The sequence below is a fragment of the Ochotona princeps genome, chromosome 1, assembly GCF_030435755.1.
Source record: "Ochotona princeps isolate mOchPri1 chromosome 1, mOchPri1.hap1, whole genome shotgun sequence".
In the NCBI taxonomy this organism is placed as follows: domain Eukaryota; kingdom Metazoa; phylum Chordata; class Mammalia; order Lagomorpha; family Ochotonidae; genus Ochotona; species Ochotona princeps.
The window spans coordinates 127160434-127186940 of NC_080832.1; the positions used below are offsets into that span (position 1 = coordinate 127160434).

At 45.5% G+C, this 26507-nt stretch overlaps 1 protein-coding gene across 3 annotated transcripts in view; it reads left to right on the plus strand.

The window, feature by feature from the left end:
* The window catches only part of NUP153 (nucleoporin 153), a 75579-nt gene that overhangs the window by 18641 nt on the left and 30431 nt on the right, over nucleotides 1-26507 (plus strand). For all 3 annotated transcript variants that reach the window (XM_058667720.1, XM_058667722.1, XM_058667712.1), the window contains 4 exons: nucleotides 7428-7653; nucleotides 22848-23096; nucleotides 23231-23376; nucleotides 23463-23591. In XM_058667720.1, coding sequence (XP_058523703.1) covers nucleotides 7428-7653; nucleotides 22848-23096; nucleotides 23231-23376; nucleotides 23463-23591 — 750 coding nt within the window. The remainder of the gene's footprint in view (nucleotides 1-7427; nucleotides 7654-22847; nucleotides 23097-23230; nucleotides 23377-23462; nucleotides 23592-26507) is intronic.

Consider the following 26507-nt stretch of genomic DNA (forward strand, 5'->3'; position numbering starts at 1 on the left):
TTGGTTTGCCCTTTTGGAGGGTGTGTTTTAGATTTGTCTTCTACTTTGGAGTTGTAGAGTCAATCTCCTCCCATCAGTACTTTTAGATCAGAGGCTGGAAAAATTTTTCTTGTAAAGGGACAGATACTGAATCTTTAGGCTCTGCTGTTACAAATTATTCTTGGTCTTGTTTTTAAAATCATGTAGTAAATGTAAAAGTTATTCTAGGCCTGAATAACAAGCTGAGGGCTGAATTTGACCCATAGAGCATGGTTTGCCGGATGTTGGTTTATGTGATACTGCAATGTTTGGTAGCTTGTGGATGATCTTACTGTTATCTTTCAAAGGATGTTCTCAGTCTTGAAAAGGGAAGATAGTTAGAGATTGAACATTGAACTCATGCCAGAACATAGTAAGTAGTTTTGATTTCAGGTCTGTCTCTAATTTGCTCAAAGTCAGATTGAATTTTTTGTAATGATTGCTTTTATTTTGATGATTTTTACATAGTTGATTAGGGTGATAAGTAAGCATCGAGGGTTATAGGAAGGTGGGTGAGATCACCATTTCCACATTCTTTTTTTTTTCCTTCCTGTGTCTGGGGGAAGAGGGGAGATAAGGAGAGAAGCCACACCCAGCCTCCCAAATGCCTCTGCACCCTGGGATGGGAGACAGTCACCCGACACCACCCCAGGGTCCCCAGTGTGGGATATGCTCCGAGGGTTCTTCTCAAGTGGTTTTGATAGTTCAACAGTTCTGAATTACTGCCGATCTCGCCACTCCACGCACAATGAAATCTCTCCAGAATCCATGGTTGACATAGTCCACCTTAGAGTCTGCATTTGTCCGTATATTCACTGCCAACACTTGGCTGGGGTAGTTGATCCATTTGTTCTGTCCTCTGTTGTGGTACCATGTATCCTCTGCAGACTCCAGTGCACTGCCATTTTTTCCATGTGCACCTGAATATGTTCACTGCTCTGTCTCAGCCGCTGAGGAGACCCAGCTCCGCACTCCACGGTCACACCATGGAACATGCAGTTCTCTCCATGGTTGAGTTCTGAGTCCAGCAATTCAGTTGGGGAGATCCCCAGTAAAACTTCATCTGAGGTGATTGATTCCAGACCTTATTCTTGTGTGTGTTTGCCAATACAGGGTCTGGCACAGTCTGTTGCACACACTGGTAGTTGCAGTTGCTGGGTCAGTTCTGTCTCCAGCCCTGTCTTCTACATAAACTGATGGATGTTGCAGCCCAGCCCAATCCTGTTCTCCACACAACTTGGCCTTCATGTGCACCAGTGGTAGCTGCAGCCTAGTTGGAATGACCCATAATAACCCCCACTGGGCCCATCCCATGCTTGCCACTATGTACAGCAAACTTGTCCATTCTGTCCCACATTCCATTCAGCTCTCATACATGTCAGTTGGCGTTGAAGCCTAGTTCAACTCAACCAGCCCACACACCTGCTGGTGGGTGGTACTATGTCTCGCCATGCCTGCCCCAGTCCTGGTTTTCATGCTCTCCAGTGGGAGTGGCAACCCAAGAGGGAAGTCCCACTTTTCCTGCTGGGCCCACTCCGACTTCTGGATTTTGCACACTCCAGGTGGTTCTGCAGTTTAACTTGACAGAATTTGCCCCCAGTGCCAGCATCCGCTAGCTGATGCTGGGGCAAAGCTCAACCAACCCATCCACTCTGACTTACGCTTGCACCAGTAGGAACAGTCAACCCAGCATGGCTTTCCCCTAATCCAGCTCACATGAAGCCAACATTGTTGTAGCCCTGCACAGCCTGGTCTGCTCCCATCCCAACTCTCATGCTCAACAGTTGAGAGTGGAGGTCCAGTTGGGGAGTCCTCTGCATCCCTCCTACCGTCTTTGTCCTCCCGCCATACCACCCCCCATGATGTGTGCTGGTTGGGTGCTGTGGTCTAGTCTGTCATGGCCCGCCTCTCCCCAACATTTTCCAGTGGGTGCTGTAACCTAGCTGGGCCAGGCCCACCCCAACACTGGTGGGTGCCACAGCCGAGCCCAGCCCATCTGGCCCTCAGTTCTGGCCCTCATGTGAACTGGTTTGTGTTACGGCTCAACCTGGACTGACCCACACTCCGTTCTGTTGCTCAGATTCACCAGCGGGTGATGTGGACTGGCCCAGCCTGGTTCACCCCTGACCTGTGCCAAATGTATGGCAGTGGGTACTGTTCCCTGGCCTGGTATGGACTGCTCCCCTGTCATGGTTCTTGTGCTCACCTACAAGGACTGTGTCCTGACAGAGGGGTTGCCAAGCTCCTCCATCAGAACCTCTCCCAAAGCCAGTTCTCACACCCACCAGCCCTACTTATACTTAGTCCTGCAGTGGCCTTTCCTGACTGGCCGTCACCCATTCTGGTTTTTACTGTTGGGTGTTATAGCTTAGCCAAGCCTGGTCCACACCCAGACACAGATACATATGGCTCAGCAGTGGCAAAGACTTAGCCCAGCCCATTCTACACCTACCTACCTACCTTGGTTCTCACGGGCACCAGTTGGTGCTGGAGTCTACCCCGATCTGGCACACTTCAGACCCAGTCCATATTTGTGTCAAGGGACACTGCAGCCATGCCCAGGCTAGACAGCAGCCTCTACTCTGGCCTCACACTCACCAGTGGGTGCTGCAACCCAGCTGGGGCACCTCTTTACTCCCCAACCAGGCCTGTTTCCAGCCATAAATCTTGTGCATGCCAGTGGTGGCTGTGACCAAGTTTGGCATAGTCCCTCACCTGTCTTTGCCTTGGCCTTTGGTTTCTATAGCCTGGCCTGACCCAGTCTGCCCCCAGTTCCTCACTGGTGGGTGCTGGACCCTGACCCTGCTCAGTCGGCTGCCATCCCTGGCTCATGCAAACTAGCCTAGCCCATCATGACCTGTGCTCCAGCCTGGTTTCTGCACTTGCTGGTAAGCTCAGGTTTGTTCAGCCCTTTCTGGTCCCAGTCCCATTGCTTACTTGCAAGTACAATGGCATTGTCATTGGGAGTTCCTCAGGATTCATTCCTCACCTACTTGTATGGCGACATTATCCACGGATGTCGCTAAGCAGTAATTCCACACCCCCAAGACCCTAAAGCTTGCCGCCTGCAAGTCAGGATTCTCCCACTGCTTGGCAGTGATGGCTGGAACTCGGGCCCCAAGCATTGAGCCCTGCCTGGCCGAACCTCCCTGCAGCCACCATGCTGCGGGCAGGTTTGTTCACCTAAGCCCCGAGGTCGAACTCTTAAGGTCAGATTGAATTTAAATCCCTGCTCTAATCAAACTTGGAAAAGTTGTTTAAGTATTTCTTAATTTGCTCATCTGCAAAGTGGAAAATTGTGATGGTTAAATGATGATCTAAGCAAAGCCTTTTTTAAAGATTTATTTATTTTTATTGGAAAGGCAGATATGCAGAGAGGAAGATCTTCCATCTGCTGATTGACTCCCCAAGTGGCTGCAATGGCCAGAGCTGAGCCGATCCAGAGTCTAGGAGCTAGGAGCTTCTTCCGGGTCTCCCACACAGGTGCAGGGTCCCAAGGCTTTGTGTTGTCCTTGACTGCTTTCCCAGGCTGCAAGCAGGGAGCTGAATAGGAAGTGGGGTGGCCAGTACATGAGCTGGCACTGTATGGGATCCAGGTACATGCAAGGAGAGGACTTTAGCCACTAGGCTACGGCGCCGGGCCCCTAAATAAAGCTTTTAGGACATCCTCTACTGCTTTCCCAGGCCAGATGCAGGGAGCTGGAAAGGAAGTGGAGCATCCAGGACATGAACTGGTGCACTAATGGGATCCTGGTGGTTGCAAGGTGAGGATGTAGCCAAGGAGCCCTTGTTCCGGGTCCAACTCTGTTTTTTGAATAAATCTTTAAAAAAAAAAAAACCCACATATCCTCAGTTTTCAAGCATTGCATGAAAAACATGCAGCAGTATTTTGTAGGCAATTGTGCCAGATTACAGTGCCATGAACTTCATGTTTCTCTTCCTGCCAGTGAATTTTGAAGGGGTTTGCATTCCGTAGCCGGGACAGGCAATTCTGAGCAGTTAAGATCCTGCTTGGGACGCTCACATCCCACGTTGGAGTGCCTGCCTTTGCCTCTGCTTCCAGCTCCTGCTTCTTGCTGATGACTCCTCGGGCAGTGCTGGGACGGTGCAGCAGGGTAATGGCTCAAGGAGTGTGGTCCCTGCCTCCCCTGTTTCTCTTGGGCAGACTGAGTTCTGTCTAGCCCGGGCCATGCTGACGGAGACGCATGAGGAATAATCCAGCTGCTGGAGCTCTTGCTCGGTGTCTCAGGTTCTCAGGAACAAAACAGCCTCGCACATTGTGACCCCCAGGTCCACTCCTAGCAAGGCCTGAAAAGCCTCTCCTTTAGAGAAACTGGTCTGTTCTGAAAGGCTGGATGGTGAGCACTGGGAGAGCGAGGAAGAAAGAGCCACAGACACACAGAGAGCAAGCTCTTCCACCTGCTGGTTCACTCCCCAGATAGCCCCAGCAAGAGGCTGAGCCCAGCTGAAGTCAGGAGTCAAAATTCCATCCTGTTGTCACATAATGGGGGCAAGTACTTGAGCCCTCATTGGCTTGTTCTGTGACATGTGAACAGGTAGCTGCATTTGAAGCAGAGTAAAAGCAGGACTTGTACTCTTATTCACAAGTGGCGGCTTGGCCTGTTGTGACACAACGCCCACCCCAAAGAGTTTCTTTTAGGAACTGAAAACATAGTTATGCTAGGTCTTGGTGGTAGTAGGTCAAAGGAAATTCTGTTTCTCTAAGAAAACCATTTTCTTCTAGTTCCTTCATTCTCTCTGTTTTCCTTTGGTGCCTTGAGTTCTATCTTTGTTACATCAACACGTTTAAAATTGCTGTAAAGGGAGATACTTAGCTAAATCTGTTTGATAGAAGCAGTTCCCATGGTTTACTGAAAACGATTTTTGAAAGGAGATGTATGCATTTGAAAGAGAAAGAGGGAGACAGAGAGAGAAATCTTAATCCATCCACTGGTTCATTCCTTGAAAATGGCCAGGGATGGGCCAGGCCAAATCAGGTTGTTGGAACTCTGGGTCTGTAGCATGTGTGCTGGGTCCTAGCCATCTGTTCTCTTAATCTTTGTAATGTCAGTAATGGTTGTCAAATTTCAGCTTAAGTCAGAATCACTTGGGGGCGCTTGATGAAACTGGTGGGCACTACCTCCAGAGTTGATCCTTTACTAGATCTGGCTAATCCTCTGCCCAGAAGCAATGGCTTCCCATATGGGCTTTCAGAGTAGGTTTACATATATGTATATTGCCTTCGCCTTGCTAATTGTTTGTATTTGATGCTTTTTTCTCTTCTGTGACTTCTACTGAAAGTGCCAAAACTTGGACACCTTACGTCTGTTTGTTTTTGGTAGCTTTTTTCTCATTATAATAATATTAACGATATGTTGTTTCTTTTATACTTGAAGATCGAGAAGTATTTTCATATGATTTCATTTTTTATTTTATTAGTATTATTTTCTAATTAGAAAGTCAGATATACAGAGGAAAAACGTAGGTGAAGATCTTCTGTTCATTGAATCACTCCCCAAGTTGCCTCAACAACTGTAGCTGTACCAATTCAAAGCCAGGAGCCAGGAGCTTCTTCTGAGTCTCCCACGCGGGTGCAGAGTCCCAAGTCTTTGGGCTGTCGACTGTCCTAGTCTGCTTTCCCTGGCCACAAGCAGGGAGCTGTAGCCACTAGGCTACTGTGCTGGGCCCAATTTCATTTAAAAATTAATTTCTATTTTAAAAATTCAATTAATTAAATTTTAATTTGATGATACAGTTCTGTAGGCTCTGAGATTTCCCTTTCCCCCTACATTTCAATTAATTTTTAATATTTTTTGGAAAGACAGATTGAAGCAGAGGATGGTCCAAAACCTTGGACCCTTCACCCGTATGGGAGATCTGGAGGAGGCTCCTAGCTCCTGGGTCCATATCAGCACAGCTCCAGCTATTGTGACCACTTTGGGCATGAACCAGTGGATGGAAGATCTTTTATCCTCTTTGTAAATCTGCCTTTCCAATAAAAATAAATAAATTTTAAAAAGTGAGAGAGAAGCAGAGACAAAGATCTTTCAGTCACTGTTCACTCCCTAAATGGTTGCATGAGGCAGGAGCTTTTTCCAGGTTCCCCAGTGGGTATATGGTCCCAAGGCCTCAGGCCATCCTTCACTGCTTATCTATCTATCTATCTATCTATCTATCTAACTATATTGGAAAGTCAGATATATACAAAGAGGAGGAGAGACAGCAAGAAAGATCCTCCTCCATCCGGTGATTGACTCCCCAAGTGAGCACAACTGCCGGTGCTATGCCATTCCGAAGCCAGGAGCCAGGAACTTCCTCCAGCTTCTCCCACACAGGTGCAGGATTCTAAACCATTGGGCCGTCCTCGACTGCTTTCCCAGGCCACAAGCAGGAAGCTGGATGGGAAGTGGAGCTGCTGGGATTAGAACCGGGCCCATATGGGATCCTGGGGCGTTCAAGGCGAGGACTTTAGCTGCTAGGCCATGCCACCGGGCCCCATCCTTCACTGCTTTTCCAGTTTGTTGGCTGTGTGGGATGCCAGTACTGGCTAGAGGATTAGTCAGTTGAGCCATTGTTCCAGCTCTGTGTGTGTGTTCTTTATTCAGAGTAAATCATACTTGGGGGAGTATTCAAGTTTTATCATAAATTCTGGCAGTCCTAAAGCCCATCCTTCTCACTCTGTCAGGGCGAGATTGTAGCAGTGACTGTACTTGGCTCTATTGTCTGTCTTATCCATCAAGTGAGCATGTTAATTCTAATTTGATCGAGTTACTTTGAAGAGTAAATTGAATAGTCTAATTGCTTAGAAACTGTCTGGCACACAGCAAATTTGTAGTAACTGTTAAGACTCATTTACTATATCACTTTTTACCTTTCAAAAGTCATAACAATAAAGTTAATTCCTCAGATTTTTAGAAAATTTCACCATCAGAAAAGGTCTTGGCTTCTTTTCTTTCTTGTTAATTTTCTGTCTTTCTAAAGCTATGTTTCTATTTGTCTAAATTTTTGTTTCTTAAAGAATGTATAATAAAAATGATTGTTGAATGTATTGCCTATTTTTCCTGTTAATACACTGGGGTAAAACTAGGTGACTTTTCTCTGAGGTTGACATTTATTGCATATTTTATTACTAAAGGAAATGCTCATTTGATGACCTGTAGATATGCTTTTAATTATTAGAATAATAATGAATATTTGGGCAATTATTTCTTCATGAATGCATATAGAAGAAGGAAAGTGAGAATTTAATGTCTGAACTTTTTAAATTAACATTGTATCATCATTAATGTCAGTGACCAAATTTTGTCAGATTTGCTGCTAACAGTTGTGTTTTGCTTGGCATGACTTTTTGTAAATGTGTAGTGGAAAAGATAAATTTCTAAAATGGCTTTTTGTCGCCTCGTCAACAGGGCATTCTCAGCAGGGTTACGGAGTCTGTGAAGAACATTGTACCAGGGTGGCTGCAGAGGTACTTCAACAAAGCTGAGGATGCATGCAGCTGTTCAGCAGACACAAGTGGGGTGCCACAGTGGCCCGAAAATACAGAGAATGATCATATGATATATGCCAATGAGGAGAACTCTAACATCAGTGATGGCAGACTCACTCCTGAGCCAACAGTCAGTAATACAGAAGGTAAGTAGAATGTGGCTGTTTTGTTAAGAATGATAGATTTTTATGCTCTAGTTTTAAATATATTACCTAGGCTATGGTAAATCTAATGAAATGATACAAAAATCTTTTTGAAAGAAAATGATTACAAATTGCAAACTTGGATGGTTTTTAGTTATCAAAGATTGCTGAGATACACACCTGCTAGCTAAGACTGATTTAGGATGCAGCAAGTTAAGCCACTGCTTTGCATGTTGGCATCCTGTATTAGAGTGCCACTTTAACTCCCATGCTACCCTACTTCAGAGTCACTCCCTGCTCACACCTGGAAAAGCAGTGGAGGATGGCCCAACTACCTAGGCCTCTGCAGTCCATGTGGGAGCTCCAGATGGGGTTGCAGGCCCCTGCTTTCTGCCTGGACCAGCTGCTGCCATTGTGGCTTTTTGGAGAGTGAACAGCAAGTAGATGTTCTCTTCTCTTTCTCTTTCTCACTCTTCCTTCCCCCACCTCCCGTTCTTCTCCCTCAGTGTTACCCTTTCAGATAAGCTTAGAGGTACAACTTCTGGTGGTAGATTTTGAATTTTCAGAAAGTCATTGACTTTTTTCAAGGTGATATATTTTCTCCTCTGTACTTTCCTCCAATGTTTTTGTAGATGTTAATTGTGAAGCCCTTAGAATGGATCCTGATAAAGCATTGTATAATTTTTTTTTTTTGGTAAGATTTCTTTTTATTGGAAAAGCAGATTAATGGTGAGAAAGAGAGAGAGCAATATCCTCTCTTTCTGTAAATCTGATCTGTCTTTCCAATAAAAATCAGAAAAATCTTTGTCTCCTTCATAGATCTGGTCTGCCTTTCCAATAAAAATAAATAAATCTCATTAGAACGGTGTATAGTTCAGAGGTCTTTTGTGTTTGTGAAGTTGTATAACTATAAGCAGCACTAGTTTTTACAACATTTTTTGTCACCTTACAAGGAAGCCCCAGGGCTGTAGTCCCTTCTATAGGATGCTGTAGAAGTCACCTTTTTTTAAATTTTATTATTATTTTTTTTATTTTTATTGGAAAGGCAGATACACAGAGAGAAGGAGAGACAGAGAGGAAGATCTTCTGTTTGATGGTTCCAGTGACTGGAGCTGAGCCAATCTGAAGCCAGGAGCTTCTTCCTGTATTCCCGTGCGAGTGCAGGGTCCCAAAGCTTTGGGCCGTCCTCAACTGCTTTCCCAGGCCACAAGCAGGGAGCTGGATGGGAAGTGGAGCTGCCGGGATTAGAACCGGGCCCATATGGGATCCCGGCATGTTCAAGTTGAGAATTTTATGCTATTTTATGCTATTGCACCGGACCCAGATGTCACTTCTTTACCTCGATGCCTGGCAACCATTTATCTACTTTCCATCTCTGAGTTGTCTGTCAGGACATTCCTATAAATGGAATGATAGAATAAATGGCTTTTGTGACTGACATCTTACTCTTAGCACAGTGTTTTCATAGTTCACCTCTGTTTTATCCTGTAACAGCTTATTTGTTTAATGGCTTATTTATTTGAAAGGTAGAGTTGGTGGAAACAGGGAGACAAGAGATTGATCTTCCATGTGCTGCTTCACTCTCCAAGTGGTAACATTGGCAAAGGCTTGTTCAAGCAGCATCATCTGGGTGTCCCACATGGCTGCCTGAGCACAAGCACTTGGACCGTCTGCTCTCCCAGGAGCATTGACGGGGAGCAGTTAGGACAGTGGCTTAGCTTGCTGATTCACCCTGCAGTCCTTATTCCTGCTTGTTTTGTTGGCTGATACTTGACTGTATGGATAAACTGCACTTTACCCATTTGTCAGTGGGAATTTAGGTCACTTTCAGTTAAACTTGTGAGTATTTTTGTATAGATTTTTTGGGGAAAAGTTTTATTGGGAATGCAAAGCGATAGAGGGAGAGACCTAGAAAAAGATGTTCCCAATCTGTTGTTTTCCTTCTCACGTGACTACAGTAGCCAGGTCTGGGCCAGGCTGAAGCCAGCAACCAGAAACTCCCTGTGGGTGTGTGACAGGAATGGCATGAACCACAGCACTAGGGCATCATTTTCTGCCTCCCAGTCTATTGGCTGGCAACTGACTGGGCAGAAGCAGAGTAACTGGGACTGACTCAAGTGGCACTGGAGTGGATAGGGGTCAGTGGTGTTAAAAGCAACGTCTTAACCTGCTGCCCTACAAATGCCAGTTGCTCTTACTGGAATTCTGTGTTGAACATGGCTACACCTTCTTACCCTCTCGCTAGCAGTGTTCAAGGATTCCAGTTTTTTAATATCCTAACCCGTACTAGTATGTATTTTCAATTTGTTTTGATTGTAGCTATAATGGTGCAGTGGTTTTAAATTTTGATTTACATTTTTCAGATGACCAATAATGAGCATCTTTTTTTTTTTTTTTTTTTTTTTTTTAATTATTAATTTTTTTTCTTTTTATTGTATTGTTGTTGACAATCTTTACATAGTTAATTACAGTTAAAGGAAAAAGAAGGAAAAAAAAAAGGTTTAGGGGGATAGGAAAGTGGGTAATGCTATTATGTCCATATTGTTTCCATCACGTATCTGAGGTAAAGGGGGATATTGAGGGAGAAGCCCCACCCGGTTTCCCGCCCACCCCAAGTCCCGGATGTGGGGCATGCTCTGAGATATGTGCTCGAGTGGTGTTAATAGTTCTGCAGTTATGAATCGCTGCCAGTTTCGCTCGATGAGGTCGTCCACCAATTGATATGGTCCATCATAAAGTCTCCGTTTGCCCCATAATTTGCTGCCAACATATAGCTGAGATGAATGATTGTCCTGTTCTGTCTTCTGTCTTTTCTTGGTTAGAGTTCTGAGTCCAGCAGTTCGATTGGGGAGATCTCCAAAGATACTTTGCGGTATTCCCAGATTAGTTTCTTGTATGTTCTAGCAAGCACAGGGCCCGGCACAGTCCATCACCCCGATCAGCTGGTGGTTGCAATTGCTGGGTTGGTTCTGTTTTCAGTCCCGAGTTGCACTGGAACCAATGGGTGTTGCAGTCCAGTCTGCATCTTTTAAAGTTCTTTTGACCATTTGTTTATATTTGATAAAAGCTTATGTTCTTGAATTGCAAAAGATCTTTAAATGTTCTAGAAAGAAGTCCCTTATCAGTACATAATTTGTGGTTATTTGCTGCCATTCTCTGAGTTTTTTCACCTTGATACTATCCTTTAAAACAAAGTTTTAAATTTTGATGAATTCTGATTTTGCTCTTCTTAAAGATTTATTTATTTCTTCCTTTCTTAACGTGCTTGACACATTCACAGCATATTTTCTAGCTTTTATGTTAGGTCTTAAAGTGGATTGAACTTGAATAATTTCAGAGAAATGATAGATCTAAGATATTTTAATATTGGATCAATTTGGAATAAGCTAGTTTCAAGTGTAAGGTTCATGTTGAATTTCTGATTCTTTCTCTGTCAAGTTCAGTTTTTGGTATGTCTATTTCCATCAAACAAAGGAATCTGTTTCTTTTCCAGAGTGAATTTGAAGTCATATTTTGTCATTAAATTTATAACTTAGCTTTATGGCTATGTATATTTTACATACCTTTGTAACTTCCACAATTACTTAGAAAATTTCAGACTACAGAAGTGCAGAGGATGGTAGCAGTGAACACCTGGCTTCAACAACGCTCAACTTATGTTCAGCTTACGCCCGATGTTTTTCTTATTCTCAATACCTAATTGCCTCTCGCCTCAATTCCCTGATTGTTTGGAGGAAATGGAGGGTCACTTTTTGAATCCTGATTCAAAAGCTTGATGGTTTTTCTCCTGCTCTGATTTTATTTTGAGTCCTACTGCTGAGTCTCTGGCAGTTCTTAGAGCTTGCCTTGACCTTTCTCTAAGTATTTATGTAATATCTTCAGTCACACATAGTGTGTGGCTTAACATGTCACCAAGTAAGATGACAAAAGCGGTAGTAGATGTACGAACATTTAAAGTAGATTCTCAAGAGATCTTAAAAAGATGTTACTTACTGTTGAAGTAGTGTTAAGGGAAGCTAAAATATATTCAGTATCACCTGAAACGTTTCACTGAGTGTAAGAGTGTCACTTTGATTTTAATAGTAACATTGGGCTGGAATGAACCAACGCATACCTTACTGAGCTTTTCTGGGCACTTTATGCAACAACTTTTACTGGGCAGGCAGCTAAAAGTTACTTGTTAACTAAACAATAGCAGGCAAGCCCCTCTAAAGATAGATCACATGGAATTTGGGAAACAGTCACCAGGCTTCAGGCAAAAGCACAGCAAACAGGAGTTACAGGAACCGGATTAACAGGGGAGGGGATGTAAAGGAGAAATAGCAAGTGGCTTCTCTTCCCAGTCATGCTCCCACCAGGAAGGGCTTCCTGGCGGCACTCTCAGTCTGCTGAGCATGTGTAAGTCTAGGAGCCCTCAGGCAGCCAGTGGTCTGGCTCGCCGGGGAAATCCCACGATAGACCACTGAGGAAAACTTCAAATAATATACCTTTTTAAATATTGTCTTTTTAAAAAAGATTTATTTTAATTTATTGGAATGTCATATATACAGAGAGGAAGGAAGTTCTACTGCCTGTTGATTCACTCCCCAAACCGCCACAATGGCCAGAGCTGTGCCTATTAGGAGCCAGGAGCCTCTTCTGGGTCTCCTATGTCTATGTGGGTGCAGGCTTCCAAGGCTCTGGGCCGTCCTCGACTGATTTCCCAGGCCACAAGCAGGGAGCTGGATGGGCAGCGGGATCACCAGGATTAGAACCGGCGCATGCAAGCCGAGGACTTTAGCCACTAGACTGCCACACCACGCCCTAGTATTGTCTATGGTTGTGAAGGATGCATGCCCATCTGGCCCTCTGATTAGGATGGGGAGAGTTGAGGTGTGGAGGCAGGTGGGTTAGATAAAATGTTTTTCCCCCTTTCCCTATGTCCGTGTGGGAGGGGATGGAGTGGAGGAGCTTGCTGCTCGTCGTCAGATTACCTCAGCATCCAGGGATGGAGATTGGTGTGGCCTGAGAGACCCCGCTGTGGGGAGGAGAGATGTCATTTTTGTTGCACCAGGATTGAGAAAATGTTTCTAAGGTCTGTTGGCTGACCAAGTTTACTTCAGTATATCCACAGACCTAGCTTTTGCTGCAAAACCTGCCCAGGAGAGTGGTTGAAGCTGTGTTCTTTCCGTCTTGCGATGAGTTACTCAAAGCCCTCTGTTAGTTTAGATGAGCTGGCTGTCAGATCTTCCAATCCATCTAGGTTTGTTCTCTGTGGCATAGCCATCAACAACTGGAGGAGACCCAGTCTTGGTACTTGTGCTCAAAGGTTGGACCACACATATGATTTTCCCCTGTGGCCAGGAATTAGTTCAGAAGTCTAGTCAGGTAGTCCCCCAAGAAATCTCACCTGGGGTGACCTCAGACTTGATTCTTGTGTGCGCCAGCTAGTGCAGGGTCAGGTTCAGTTTGTCACCTGCACCAGCAGTGCATATACCGGTGGGTGCAGCTGTCTGGTCAGTACCACCCCCAGCTCAGTTTCTCAGGCTAACTAGCAAGTCTTCAGCTAGCCCTGTAGATAGCACCTGCAGCCTGACCTGCCGTGGCCTGGCCTGGCCTTCTCCTACCCCTGGCTCTTGCACTACCCTGAAGGAGCTGTGGCCTAGTAGGAGAGTCCCCCACAGCCCCACATCTTGTGGGTATTGTGGCCTAGCCTGGCATGTTCCCAGTTCTGTCCTTTCCTGTCCCAGAGGTGCTACAGCCTGGCGCAGCCCAGCCTACAGCCAGCACACACCTAGTCCCTGCTCTGGTGAATTGGTGACTTCCAAGGTCTGTGACCAACCCCAGCTCTTGCATAGAACATGCCCTCAGGCTCCCTATTCCAGTATATTCCCAGACCTGCTTTTCCAGGCAATCTGTAACCTTCCCTTCTTCCCAACCAATCCTGTGCATTTCAGATTTTCATCGATAAAACAGAGTTTAGATCTCTAAACGCCACATAGGAGCATATTGTGGTACAAGAGTCAGCAGTGGATTGAAGTTATGGGATGCTGTGCCTGATTGGTGCTAGAGTGTTATGTGTAGGGACTAAGGATGTATGGTTTATATGAATCTGTAGACGATACACCCTTATTTAGGTTTATTAGCCCTTATACTGTGTTCTTCATTGAGCCTGGTGTAGAAGGCAAGAAAACCATGTATATATGAACAGCTGGGATTGGTCTTAGCATACCTTTAAACAGAACTACATCGAATATTTTCTTCTACAGTTTTTGTTTTTTTAAGATTTATTTTATTTTTATTGGAAAGTCAGATATACAGAGAGGAGGAGAGAGAGAGAGGAAGATCTTCTGCCCGACAGTTCACTCCACAAGCAGCTGCCATGGCTGGAGCTGAGCCATTCTGAAGCCAGGAGCCAGGAAGCTCGAACCTCCTCCAGGTCTCCCACACATTTGCAGGGTCCCAAAGTCTTGGGCCATCCTCGACTGCTTTCCCAGGCCACAAGCGGGGAACTAGATGGGAAGCGGGGCTGCCAGGATTAGAACTGGCGCCCATATGGGATCCCTTTGTGTTCAAGGCGAGAACTTTAACCACTACACTATCACACTGGGCCCTCTTCTACGGTTTTTAAACATTCTGGATCTAACAGATCTGTCAATTGCTAGAAAACTGTCTTATCAACATCCTTTTTTTTTTTTTTTTACTGGAGAGGCAGATATACAGAGAGGAGGAGATACAGAGGAAGCTCTTCCATCTGCTGGTTCACTCCCCAAGTGGCCACAATGGCTGGAGCTAAGCTGATCCAAAGCCAGGAGCCCAGAGCCTCTTCCGTGTCTCCCCTGCATATCCAGGGTTCCAAGGCTTTGGGTAGTCATCTGTTGCTTTCCCAGGCCACAGTTAGGAAGCTGAAGAGAAGTGGAGTAGCCAGCATATGAACTGGTACAGCTGATGCTGCAGCAGAGCCAAACCAGCCAGCACTTACTCTGTCTTAGCCCATGTACCAGTGGATACGGTTGCTTAGCCCAGCCTGGCTCTCCTGTTAACCCTGCCCACATGTCAGCCGGTAGGTGTTGTAGTCCTGCCCAACCTGGTCTGCCCCCCGATCCTAGGTCTTAGGTTTACCAGCAGGAGCAGTGGTCCAGCAGGGGAATCCTTGCAGTCTCCCTCCCTTGGGTTTTACGTCTGCTGTTGGGAGTTACAGCCCAATGTGGCATGTCTTGCCTTACGTGGGCATTTATCAGTGGGTGCTGCAGCCTGGCTTGGACCCAGGCTGCCCCCAGTCCCGTGGTTGCTACTGCCTAGCCCAGCCTGGACAACTTCCAGTCCTGGCCCTAATGTGAACTGGGTGGTGGTAGGCCCAACCTGACTTGTCCTGCACCCCATCCTGGTTTTCAAAACTGCCAATAGGTGTTATGAACTGACCCAGCCTGTTTGGGGCTGCTCCCAGCCTTTGGTTTTTGTGCTTATCTGCAGGGACTGTGTCCTGCCAGAGGAGTTCCCTAAGGTCCTCTATCAGGTTACCTCCCAGAGGCAGATCCTATGCACACCTGTGGGTTCTTGGCCCAGCCTGACTTGGTCGACCTCCGATCCTAGCAGGTACAGTGGCCTTGCCAATTTTGGCTCTTACCATTGTGTGCTGTAGCCCTTCCCTGCTTGGTCCACCCCCAGACCCGGCTCTTGTGTGGTTCAGTGGTGTCGAGACCTAGCCCATCCTGTCCTAAAACCACCCTGGCTCTTGTGAGCACCAGAGGGTGCTGGAACCTAGCTTAGTATGGCACATCCCAGACCAGTCCACACCCATGCTGAGTGGTGCTGCAGCAATGTCCAGTCCAGTTTGCCACCCTCAGTCCAGCTCTCATGCTCACTAGTGGGAACTGTATTCCAACCAGGACATCCCCTGGGCCCCCCTACAGGCCTGCTGCCAGCCACAGAGCTTAAGTGTGCCAGTGTTGCTTTGAACCACCTGGCATAGCCCATCACCTGTCTTGGTCTTTGCCATCAGATGCTGCAGCCTAGCCCTGTCCAACCTGCTCCCATTCTGAGCTTTCATGCAAACCGGTAGGTGTGCTAGCCTAGCCTAGCCTGGCATGACCTGCACAACCGAATTCTGGCCTCTGTGCATGCCAGTGTGCTATGGTTTGGCCTGGCCTTGGTCCACCCCCTTCCTACACCTCCCCACTCAGCCAACCCACACATCTGCCAACAAGTGGAACAGCCTTGCCTGGCCGACCACGACCAACGCGTAGCCCTGACTCAACATGCTCACCAGGGTCCCCAAGTCCCCCCACCCCCAGACCCATACCTAAAACATGCCAGCAGCTAATAGGCTCTTAGTTGGCACAGTTTCCACCCCCCACCCCACCCCACCCCACCCCCAGTCTTCAACCTTCGTGTGTGCTGGTGGAGGTTGCAGCCAAACCTAGCCCCATACCAATTAGTGTTGGTGAGTTCCATGGTCATGCCTAACTTGGCTCATCACCACACTCCATCCCTCAAGCAAAGTGGCTGGCATGACAGTCCCACAGGGGTGAGCCTACAAGTTTCCCAGACCCAGTTCTCGCATGCTGTCTAGTGTCATTGTCCATCCCCCGCCTGACACTCACTGGTGGGTACTGTGGTCAAGCCCTGCTGGGCAGTTCCTCACCCATGGCTTTCATGTTCACCAGTAGATGGTTGATGCCAGCAATCCCAGCCTGAATCTCTCACGTGGGTGGGTGTTTCCTTTGGCCCTGAAAGGTCCTCTGGTTTCCCTCCTCCACACCACAGTCTCACCGCCATTTAGTGCAGTAGCCAGGTTGGTGAAAGTCCCCACCTGTCAGATTCTCTCCCTCAGTAGTTTTCTCTCCATACATCCCCAGACCTGTTCCCCAAACAGTCCACAGCACTCATGCCCATGAGTGTGCAGATCCCAAAGCCTGTTCTGGTGGTGTGCTCAGCCAGCCTATGGCCCTGCCTGCCTTCTCGGGGCCCATGCACACTGGTGCGCCAGTCCCCAGACTTTGCTGGTGTGCTAGCATCTGCCTCCCCACATCTGTTAAAAAGAAAATAGAATAGGCAACCATGCTAGCACACTGGTATTTGGCATCAACTGTGCCTAGGATGCCACCAGCCATTAGCTGCTTTTCTCCCAGAAGGTAACACTTGCCTAGGTGCAATGCACCCTAGCAGTTGACTACAGCTGGGGATTTAGCTTTTTCTTACTGATTTATTTCGCTTAGCTTAATTTTCAGGGTTCATTCATATTGTAGCATATATTTGATTTTCCTTTTTAATGTGCAACAATGTTTGATTAAATATGTCTAATCAACAGGTTGCCAGGACTGATTTTGTTTTATTTTTTAAGATTGATTTATTTTTATCGGAAAGGCAGATTTACTTAGAGAAGGGGGTATAAGGAGAAAAGTCTTCCGTGCAACAGCTGGGGAGCTGATCTGAAACCAAAAGCTAGGAGCTTTGTGTGGGTCAGACCTTCATCCCACTGCTTTTTCGGGCCACCAGCAGGAAGTAGGAATGGAAGTAGAGCACCTGGGATAGGAACTGGTGCCATTTTGGGATCCTGGTGCTTGCAAGGCAAGGATTTAGTCACTGAGCCATTGCGCCGGACCATATCCGTTCATCTTTTGGTGAACATTTGAGTTGTTTCCACCTTTTGGTTGTTGTGAATGATGATTTAAGGAACATGGTGGTGTACAGTTCTCTTCAGATAGCTTGTTTGCAGTGGAGGCATATGCCCAAAAGTGGAGTTGCCTGTCTTCCGGTATTTTATGTATTTTTTTGAGAAACTACTGTATTTTGACAAAGGCTGTTGCATTTTGCATTTCCAGCAGTAGCAAAAAGGGGTATTGATTTTTTGCATTCTTGGCCAACATTTATTGATTTATTTTTGTTCAGATGCTAGTACTTGTTTAACATTTGTCTTCTACCAAATGCCAGAATCATGTTTAATGGTGAAATGTTAGAAGCATTCTCAATGTTAGGAATTAGAAGCCCATCATCATCATCATCATCATCATCCATCATCATCATCATCATCACTTTTGGATGCTAAATATGTAGTTAGATAACAGGAGATATATGTTAGAATATGAGAATTCTGAGAGTTCATCACAAAGTTAAGATTTGATGAATTAGTAACTCTTATTTAAGTATTAGCTATGAGGCAAACATCTCATTTAGAATATCAAATAATGAAAACCTGTGGAAATATTCTGAGGAATTGTATGGTACTGTGAAAGAAGGAATCCTTTCAAGTTCTTGTTAGGGACTTGATGGAGACCCCAAGGAAAGGAAAGCTTGTGAAATGACACCAATTGTGTTTTAAAATTTAAATTTACTGGGATACCAATGAAAATAATTTTAACAGGTCTTTTAAGAAACTGGAGCGTATTTCAAGAAAAAAAAGGAATTTAAAATCTTCGCTAAGTACTTTGAAGTCTTGGCTTAAGATTTCTGTTGACTGTTCCTTCCACTGTGGATTGCATTCTTTTTTATGTTCATTAATTTTGTCTAAATACTTGGCAATTTTGAACGATGGATACAGAATAGGGATGGTGTCATCTTCCTCATCTTGAACTCTTATAGATGAAATTTTATGCAGTAATAATGTGTGTTTTTCCAAGTTCAAGGTGTTTCCTAAGCTGTTTGTGTGTGGTTAGACTCCAGATTGTCTCTGCTTTGGGTGTTAGGATGGATCTACAGTGGGCCTCCCATTGAACATGAGGTTACTCGTAAGGGGAAGGATTTTGTGTCTCAGCTGTTGTCAGGAAGTGTTAATGGAATCTGAGTTTTGACAGTCCCGGAACTGAATCCTGTTTTCCTTCTTTATTCTGCATTGCTCACTGTGTAGAATCTTTTTACTTTTCTTCTTTTTCTTTTCTTTCTCTTTTTTCTTTTTTATTTGTTTGAGCTGAGAGTGCGTGCATTCCCATCTGCTGGTTCATTCCCCAAATGCCTGCAGTGGCCAAGGCTAGGATGAGGTGGGAAGATGGAATCAGTGCCAGAGCTGGAGCCCGAACGCAGGTACTCTGAGGCGGAACACAGTGTCTAGACTGCTAAAATAAACTCACTCCTAGTGTCTTTTCTGAACTGTATACGTGATGTCCCCCACCCTTCCCTGGGCACTTCAGTGTAGACAACTAGGAGCTTCACTTGGTAGGTCCCTACTCTTCCCTAATGACCTTAATTCTGCTTCCTGCTTGCTGTGTTTTACTTAGATTCCAGGTCTTTGTTCAGGTGAGAAAAGGTCCCTGGGACAGAGCAGGGTAATTACAGTTCTCACCAAGCGAGTTTTCTTGTGCTGTTTTCCACAGTATAAAAGCAGTTAAAAGGGCTAGAGTTGTGGTACAGCTGGTTAATTTGCCACTTGCTGTGCCTCTATCCTTCACCTAACTGCTGGTTCAAGTCTGTGCTGCTTCACCCTCTGCTCCTGCTCGCTGCCAGTGGGTCTGGGAATACAGTAAAAGATGGCCCAGTACTGTTCCTAGCAATTATTTGGGGACTGAACCAGTGTATCGAATCGATTTTCTCTTTCTTTCTCTCAATCTCTCAACCTCAAATAAAATTAAGTCTTATAAAAAGCAGGAATCTCATTTATTTTCTTCAGTTTTTTATTGTTTACAATATAGGGGCTACTCTTGATTCCGTACTCCATCCTAGCTGGAAGACTGTTGGGGAACTTGATAAATTAGATTTAAAGTTCCTGGAAATGCACAAATACTGAAAGGGAAGAATAGGGGAAAGAGTAACTTCAACACACATTGTGTTCTGAAGGTAGGGAGTTTGAAACATTATAGTATAGTGCATCATTGGAGGAAAAAGAAGTAAAAGCCTTGAATTCAGCATGTAGTAGGTGGTGGCTCTCATTGAGAAAGGAATTAAGGTATAAACAGGCTCACCATTTAGAAAGCGGACTGAATTATTTATATCTACATTGTAACTGATTCCAGAGGAAATCATGTAAACATTGGGGCTGGCGTTGTGGCATATTAAGCTAAGCCTGTAAGCCTCCAACTGCAGCGCCAACATCCCATAGGGGCATTGGTTCGGGTCCCAGGTCTCCATTTTCCAGCTCCTTGTTTATGGCCTAGGAAAAGCAGTGGAGGGTAATTCTGGACCTTGAGCCTCTGTGTCCATGTGAGAAACCTAGAAGAAGCTCCTGGCTCCCAGCTGTGGCTTTTTGGCCATTTTGGGAGTGAGCCAGTGGATGGAAGGTCTTACTTTTTGTCTCTGCTTTCTGTAACTCAGCCTTTCAAATAAAAATGAAAGAGTTCTTTTTAAAAGAGGAAGCATTGTGAGGGCTGGCATTGTGGTGTAGCAGGTGAAGTTGCCACCTTTGCCACCAGCATCCCTTGTGGGCTCAGCTTCACTCAAGTCCCATTTCCTGTGACATCCTTGGGAAAGCTGTGAAGGATGGCCCAAGTATTTGGTCTCTGACATCCAGGTGGAAGAGCTGAAGAAACTCCTTACTCCTGACTTTGACCTGGCCCAGCTCTAGCCAGTGGCAGCCATCTGGAGAGCAAACCAACAAATGAAAGATTCTCCGACTCTTTCAAAAATAAGTAGCTAGTTCTTTAAAAATAGAGTAAACATTACATTGAAATTAAAATAACAGTCAAAAAAGTAATTAAATTTAAGATTTATTATTTAAAAGCAAAGTTACAGGGAGGAGGACAGAGCTTTCATCCATGGGCTCACTCCAAATGACCTCTATGTCCAGAGCTGAACTGGTGTAAAACCAGGAGCGTCCCCTGGGTCTCCCATGTGGGTACACGGCCCAAGGATATGGACCATTTTCGCTGCTTTCCCAGGCCATCAGCAAGGAGCTGGAAGGGAGATGGAGACAACACTAGCACCCATATGGGATGCCAGCACTGGCCGTTTATAGTATTGAAAATGGTATAAAGGGTACCAGTTATTTTTTTGGATTGTGAAAGACATCAAAAAAAAGTGTCTAGAGAGCAGATGTTTGGCTTAATGGTTAAGACCCCCTCATCCCACATCAGAATATGTGAGTTTGGTTTCCAGCTCTGGCTTCTCGCTAATGCAGGCCCCAGAGTTGCTGATTTCCTGCCATCTCTGCAGGAGACCTAGATTGAGCTGTCCATTCTGGCCCAGCCTCAGTTCTTATGGTATTCAGGGAATGAACCATCAGATTGGATTTCTCTTCATCTTTCTCCCTTGAGGCTTAAAAAGTTAATAGAAATTCTGCCAACCAGAAAAATTGTTAAAGTATTTTAGCTGTCATAAAGTCTTGATCTTACTTGTGAATCTATTCATGAGCAATAAACAGGAAAAATATAAATGGCTAATAAACATAAGAAAAATATTCAAAACAAAATAAACTCAAAATTACCATTTGACATAATGGACTGAAAACAAAATTATCAGTTGTAGGTTATGATAAAATGTATTGTGTTTTTATTGGGAGTGTAACTTTCAGAAAATTACAGTTTAATATTTGCCTTAAGCAGAAATGAATATGCAGAGTTGATTCAGTGTGGCAGGGCAGTTCCACATAAAACTGTTTATTCATTAGGTTTTTAGGATACCTGACATCGCTTAGGCTAATTTATGGGACCAATATCAGACTCATATATACAATATATTTGTGTGTGTGATTTACTTTGGGATATTAAGTTTCTCTCTGGAGTTAATATACATAAAGTAGAAAGCCATGAATTTGTCTAAAAGATTTATCTAAGATTTTATCTAAAAAGATACACATAAAAGTGCATAAATACTTTTGAAGATTTGTTTTGATTAGAAAGGCAAATTTACAGATAGAAGGAGAGATAGAAAGATGATCCATCCTCTGGTTCACTCCCCTAAATGACTGCAACAGCCAGGGCTGAGCTGATTAGGAGCCAGGAGCTTCTTTTAGATCTCCCACACTGGTACAGGGTCCCCAGGTTTTGGAATCATCCTCCGCTGCTTTCCCAGGCCACAAACGGTAAGCTGGATGAGAAGCAGAGCAGCTGGGACTTGAACTGCCACCCATATGGGATGTTGGCATTACTAATTGAAGCCTCGTACCCATGCTAGAGGGCGCATATTTTACCAGAATGTTGAGAAAACAATGAAATGTATTAAATCACTTTGGTGATACAGTTTGGAAAGAATATTTTGAATAGAGAAACAGTTATGTTGGTAAATGAAAAACCAGAATAAAAGGCACAATGAATGTGTTTAGGGAGAGCGTATATTTTTTATGCATATAAAATAAACAAGATTACAAATTTATTAGTGGTAATTTTGTGCCCGGCGGCATGACCTAGCGGCTAAAGTCCTCACCTTGAACACGCTAGGATCCTATATGGGCGCCAGTTCTAATCCCGGCAGCTTCACTTCCCATCCAGCTTCCTGCTTGTGGCCTGGGAAAGCAGTGGAGGACGGCCCACTGCCTTGGGACCCTGAACCTGTGTGGGAGACCTGGAGGAAGTTCCTGGCTCCTGGGTTCGAAATGGCATAGCACTGGCCGTTGCGCTCACTTGGGGAATGAATCATCGGAAGGAAGATCTTCCTCTCTGTATATCTGCCTTTCCAATAAAAATAAAAAAGTCTTAAAAAAAAAATCAAATTTATTATTGGTAATTTTGGAAGGATGCATTTTAGCTTATTGTATAACATATAAAAAGTCAATGTTTTGTTTTTTTTGTTTTCATTTTGTTTGAAAGGCAGAGAAACTGAAAGAGATTTTCCATTTTCTGGTTCACTGCCCAAATGCCAGAATAGCTGGAGCCAGGCCAGGCAGAAGCCAGGAGCCAGGAATCAGTCCAGGCCTCTAGCATGAATGACAGGGATTCAGTTACTTGACCCATCATCCGCTGCCTCCCGCACTGTTAGCAAGTGGCTGGAATCAGAAGTGGAGCTGTGATTAGGACTCAGGTGCTCCAGTTCGGGGTGCTGGTGTCTGAAATAGTGTGTCAGTTGCTGGACCAAATGCCTGTTCTGCTGACTTTCTAATAAGCACATCTTAAACTTAGCTATTCAAGGGCAAAATGAAGAACTGAGTACTTTAGAAGGTTTATGGGATCAGATCACTGAACTACACTAACCTGACATTAGATTAATTTAGTTGAAACCTTGTTTGGTTAAAGTTTCTTAAATTGAATCTTATTCACTAAAAGCTCTGTCACATGGTATGTTAACATTTTGTTGTAATAATGTTGTATTGCTTTTTCTGAGTTACATATGTGTAATATGGGTGCTTTTCTTTCAAGAACCTTCAACAACTGGTACTGCTTCGAATTATCCAGATGTATTAACGAGGCCTTCTCTCCATCGGAGCCATCTGAATTTCTCCGTGTTGGAATCCCCCGCGTTGCATTGTCAGCCGTCTACATCCTCAGCGTTCCCAATTGGCAGTTCTGGATTTTCCCTTGTGAAGGAAATTAAAGATTCTACCTCACAGCATGAGGATGATAACATCTCAACTACCAGTGGGTTTTCTTCAAGAGCTTCTGATAAAGGTATTCTTGCCATTTGGTAATAATATTAAATTTCACAGGATGACCTTTTTTGTGTGTGGGAAAGTTATTTTTTAATAAAAATGTAGGGTCTTGTAACTGGTGCTATTAATACACATTATGTATTTTTGTTTCAGACATAGCTGTCTCAAAGAACACTTCCTTGCCGCCTCTGTGGTCTCCAGAGGCTCAGAGTTCTCACTCTCATTCCCTCTCCCAGCACACTGCCACCAACTCAAAGAAACCAGCATTCAACCTGTCTGCCTTTGGAACACTTTCCCCTGTGAGTACTGACTGGGTTCGATTTCATCACAGTGGTTCTGTTTCTTTACTTAAAATTTATCCTTTTTTTTTTTTTTCCTTGTTCAGTCATTTGGGAATTCTTCAGTCCTTAAAACAAGTCAGCTTGGAGATTCCCCCTTTTATCCTGGAAAAACAATGTATGGTGGCGCAGCAGCTGCTGTAAGACAGTCTAAACAACAGCATACACCGTATCAGGTTGGTCTAAATGGGTAAAGGCTGGTAATCCTTTTTTCATTTAATTCGATAATAAGTGTTGACACTCAAAAAAAAAAACTTTTTAATTATTCTTTAGTAAAATGCTGAAACTGAACTATGGATTATAGGATATGAATGTTCTTTTAGGCCTAAGTCAGCATTTTGTCTGTGGCTTTTTTTTTTTCTTTATTTTTGACAATCTTTACATGGCTAATTAGGGCACAAAGGTTCAAGGGCTAGGGGAAAGTGGGTAAGGCTATGATTTCCATGTTCTCTTTTTTTTGTGTGTGTGTTGGGGTAAAGCGGGAGATAAAGGGAGAAGCCCCGCCCAGTCTCCCACGCATCCCAGGTCCCTGATGTGGGGTATGCTCAGAGGGTCTTGCTCAAGTGTTTTTGATAGTTCAACAGTTATGAATTGCTGCCAGTTTTGCCTTTCCAAGCACAATGAAGTCGTTGCAGAATTCACTGATTGGCAGTCCACCTTAGAGTCTCTGCCAGTTTTTCACTGCCAATACGTGGCTGGGGTAGTTGATTAATTTGTTTTGTCCTCTGTTGTGGTGCCAGGTGTCCTTTGCAGGTTCCAATAGACCGCCATATCCTCCATGCGCACCTGATTGTGCTGTCCACTGCTCCATCTGAGCCACTGAGGAGGCTCAGCTCTGGCATTTGCACTCCATGGCAGACCATAAACCTGCGCTTCTCTTCGTGGTTGGGGTTCTGAGTCCAGCAGTTCGATTGGGGAGATCCCCAAAGAAACTTTGTCTTAGATGATCCCAGACCAGATGCTTGTGTGTACTAGCAAGTACAGGGCCTGGCACAGTCCATTGCTCCAATCAGCTGATGTTTGCGATTGCTGGGTCAGTTCTGTCTCCAGCCCTGTCTTCCACTGGAACTAATAGGTGTTGCAGTCCAGCCTGATTCTGCCCAGCACATACTTGGCCCTCACATAAACCAGCGGGAGCTGCAGCCTGATTGGAGCGACCCACAATAACCCACACCAGGCCTGCCCCCTACCTTGGTTCCTGTGCTTGCCAATATGTGCAGCAGACTAGTCCAGTTTGTCCCACATCCCATTGAACTCTCATACATGTCAATGGGCATTGAGGCCTAGTTCAACTCAACCAGGTCCACTATCCAGCCCACACTTAGGCTGGTGGGTACCATTCTGTCCAGCCACCCCTGCCCCAGTCCTGGTTTTCATGCTTTCCAGTGGGAGGGGTAACCCAAGAGGGAGGAGTCCACTATTTCCGGATCATGCACTTTCCAGATGGTTCTGTAGTTTAACTTTACAGATTTGCCCCAGTGCCAGCATCTGCTGTCTGATGCTGCGGCAAAGTCCAGCCAATCCTCATCCATTCTGCTTTATGTTTGCATCAATAGGGACAGTCAACCTGGCTCTTCCCTGATCTGGCTTGCATGAGGCCCACAGGTGGTGTAGGCCTGCCTGGTCTGGTCTATCCCCATCCTAAGTCATGCTCTCCAGTGGGTGAGGTGTTCCAGCAGGGGGGGACCCTCCACATTCCCCCTACCAGCTTTACGCCCTCCCTCCCTAGTTCTACTAGCGCTGTGTCCCAATCTGGCATGGCCTGCCTCACCTCGGCATTTGCTAGTGGGTGCTGTAGCCTGGCCCTGCCCGGCCTACCCCCAATTCCAGCTGGTTTGGATTATGGTCTAACCCAGCCCAGCATGTACCCTATCCCAGCTGTAATGTGTATTGGTATGCGTTGCGACGATACCTGGCCCGACCCACACTGTTCTGGTGCTCAAATTCATTAGTGGCAGATATGAATTGATTCAGTCTGGTCTGCCCCTGACTTGTGCTATGCCGGTGGGTAACTTTGCCTGGCCTGATCTGGGCTGTTCCTTATTTTGCTTCTTGTGCTTACCTGCAGGGTTTGTGGCCTGCCAGAGGAGTTGCCCAGGCTCCTATATCAGAACCTCTCCCAGTGTCAGATTTTGAGCATATCGGTGGGTCCATGAGCCAGCCCTACTCAGTTCACCTCCTGTCCTAGCCTTCAACCCATTCTGGTTCTTATTGTTGGATGTTTCAGCCCAGCCAAGGCTTGACCATTCCCAAACACAGCTCACACATGGCTCAGTAGGGGCAGACACCTAGCCTAGTCTATCCTACATCTGCCCTGGTCCTCCAGAGAACCAGATGGTGCTGGAGTTTAGCCCGGCTTGGTGTGTCCAATCCCAGTTCACACTTGTGCCAAGGGAGACTGCAGCCATATCCAGACCAGAATGCAGCCCCTACTCCAGCCCCCATCCTCCTCAGGGGAAACTCCAACCCAGTTAGGGTGTCCCCTTAGCTCCCCAACTGGGCCTGTTCCCAGCCATAGATCGCGTGCATGCTAGTTGTTGCTCTGACTCAGCTTGGCTCAGCCCCTCACCTCTCTTGGCCTTTTGCCTTTGATGCTTTAGACCAGTAGGTGTAAGAGCCTAGCTCGGCATAACTTGTGCTCCATCCTGATTAATATTTTTGCTTGTGAGCTACGGTTTGCTCCTTCCTGCCTGGTCCTCCCCGTTCCATTACTAACCCACACATTAGTCAGCCATTGGAGCTACTTTGCCCAGCTTGTCTGACCCCCAGGCCTGGACCATGTGTTCACCCGCGAGAGTTATGACCCGCAAGGGGAGTTTACAAGTTCCTCCACTTGACCCACTCCCAGACCCAGTTCTCATACATGCCAGTGGGTGTTAGGCCAGTGTCTGGCATAGTCTAGCCTTCCATTTGGCCTTGTATGAGCTGGTGAATGTTGCAGCCCGGCCCACCCCACACCCTGTTTAGGATGCGCATTCAGGTGCTGCTGCTTTGACCAGTCCAGACTGTTGTGGGTTCCTTCACCAGTGAGTGATGGTAGGCTGCTTGGTCACACCTAGCTTAGTCCATCACCACCCCAACTCTTTAGCTAA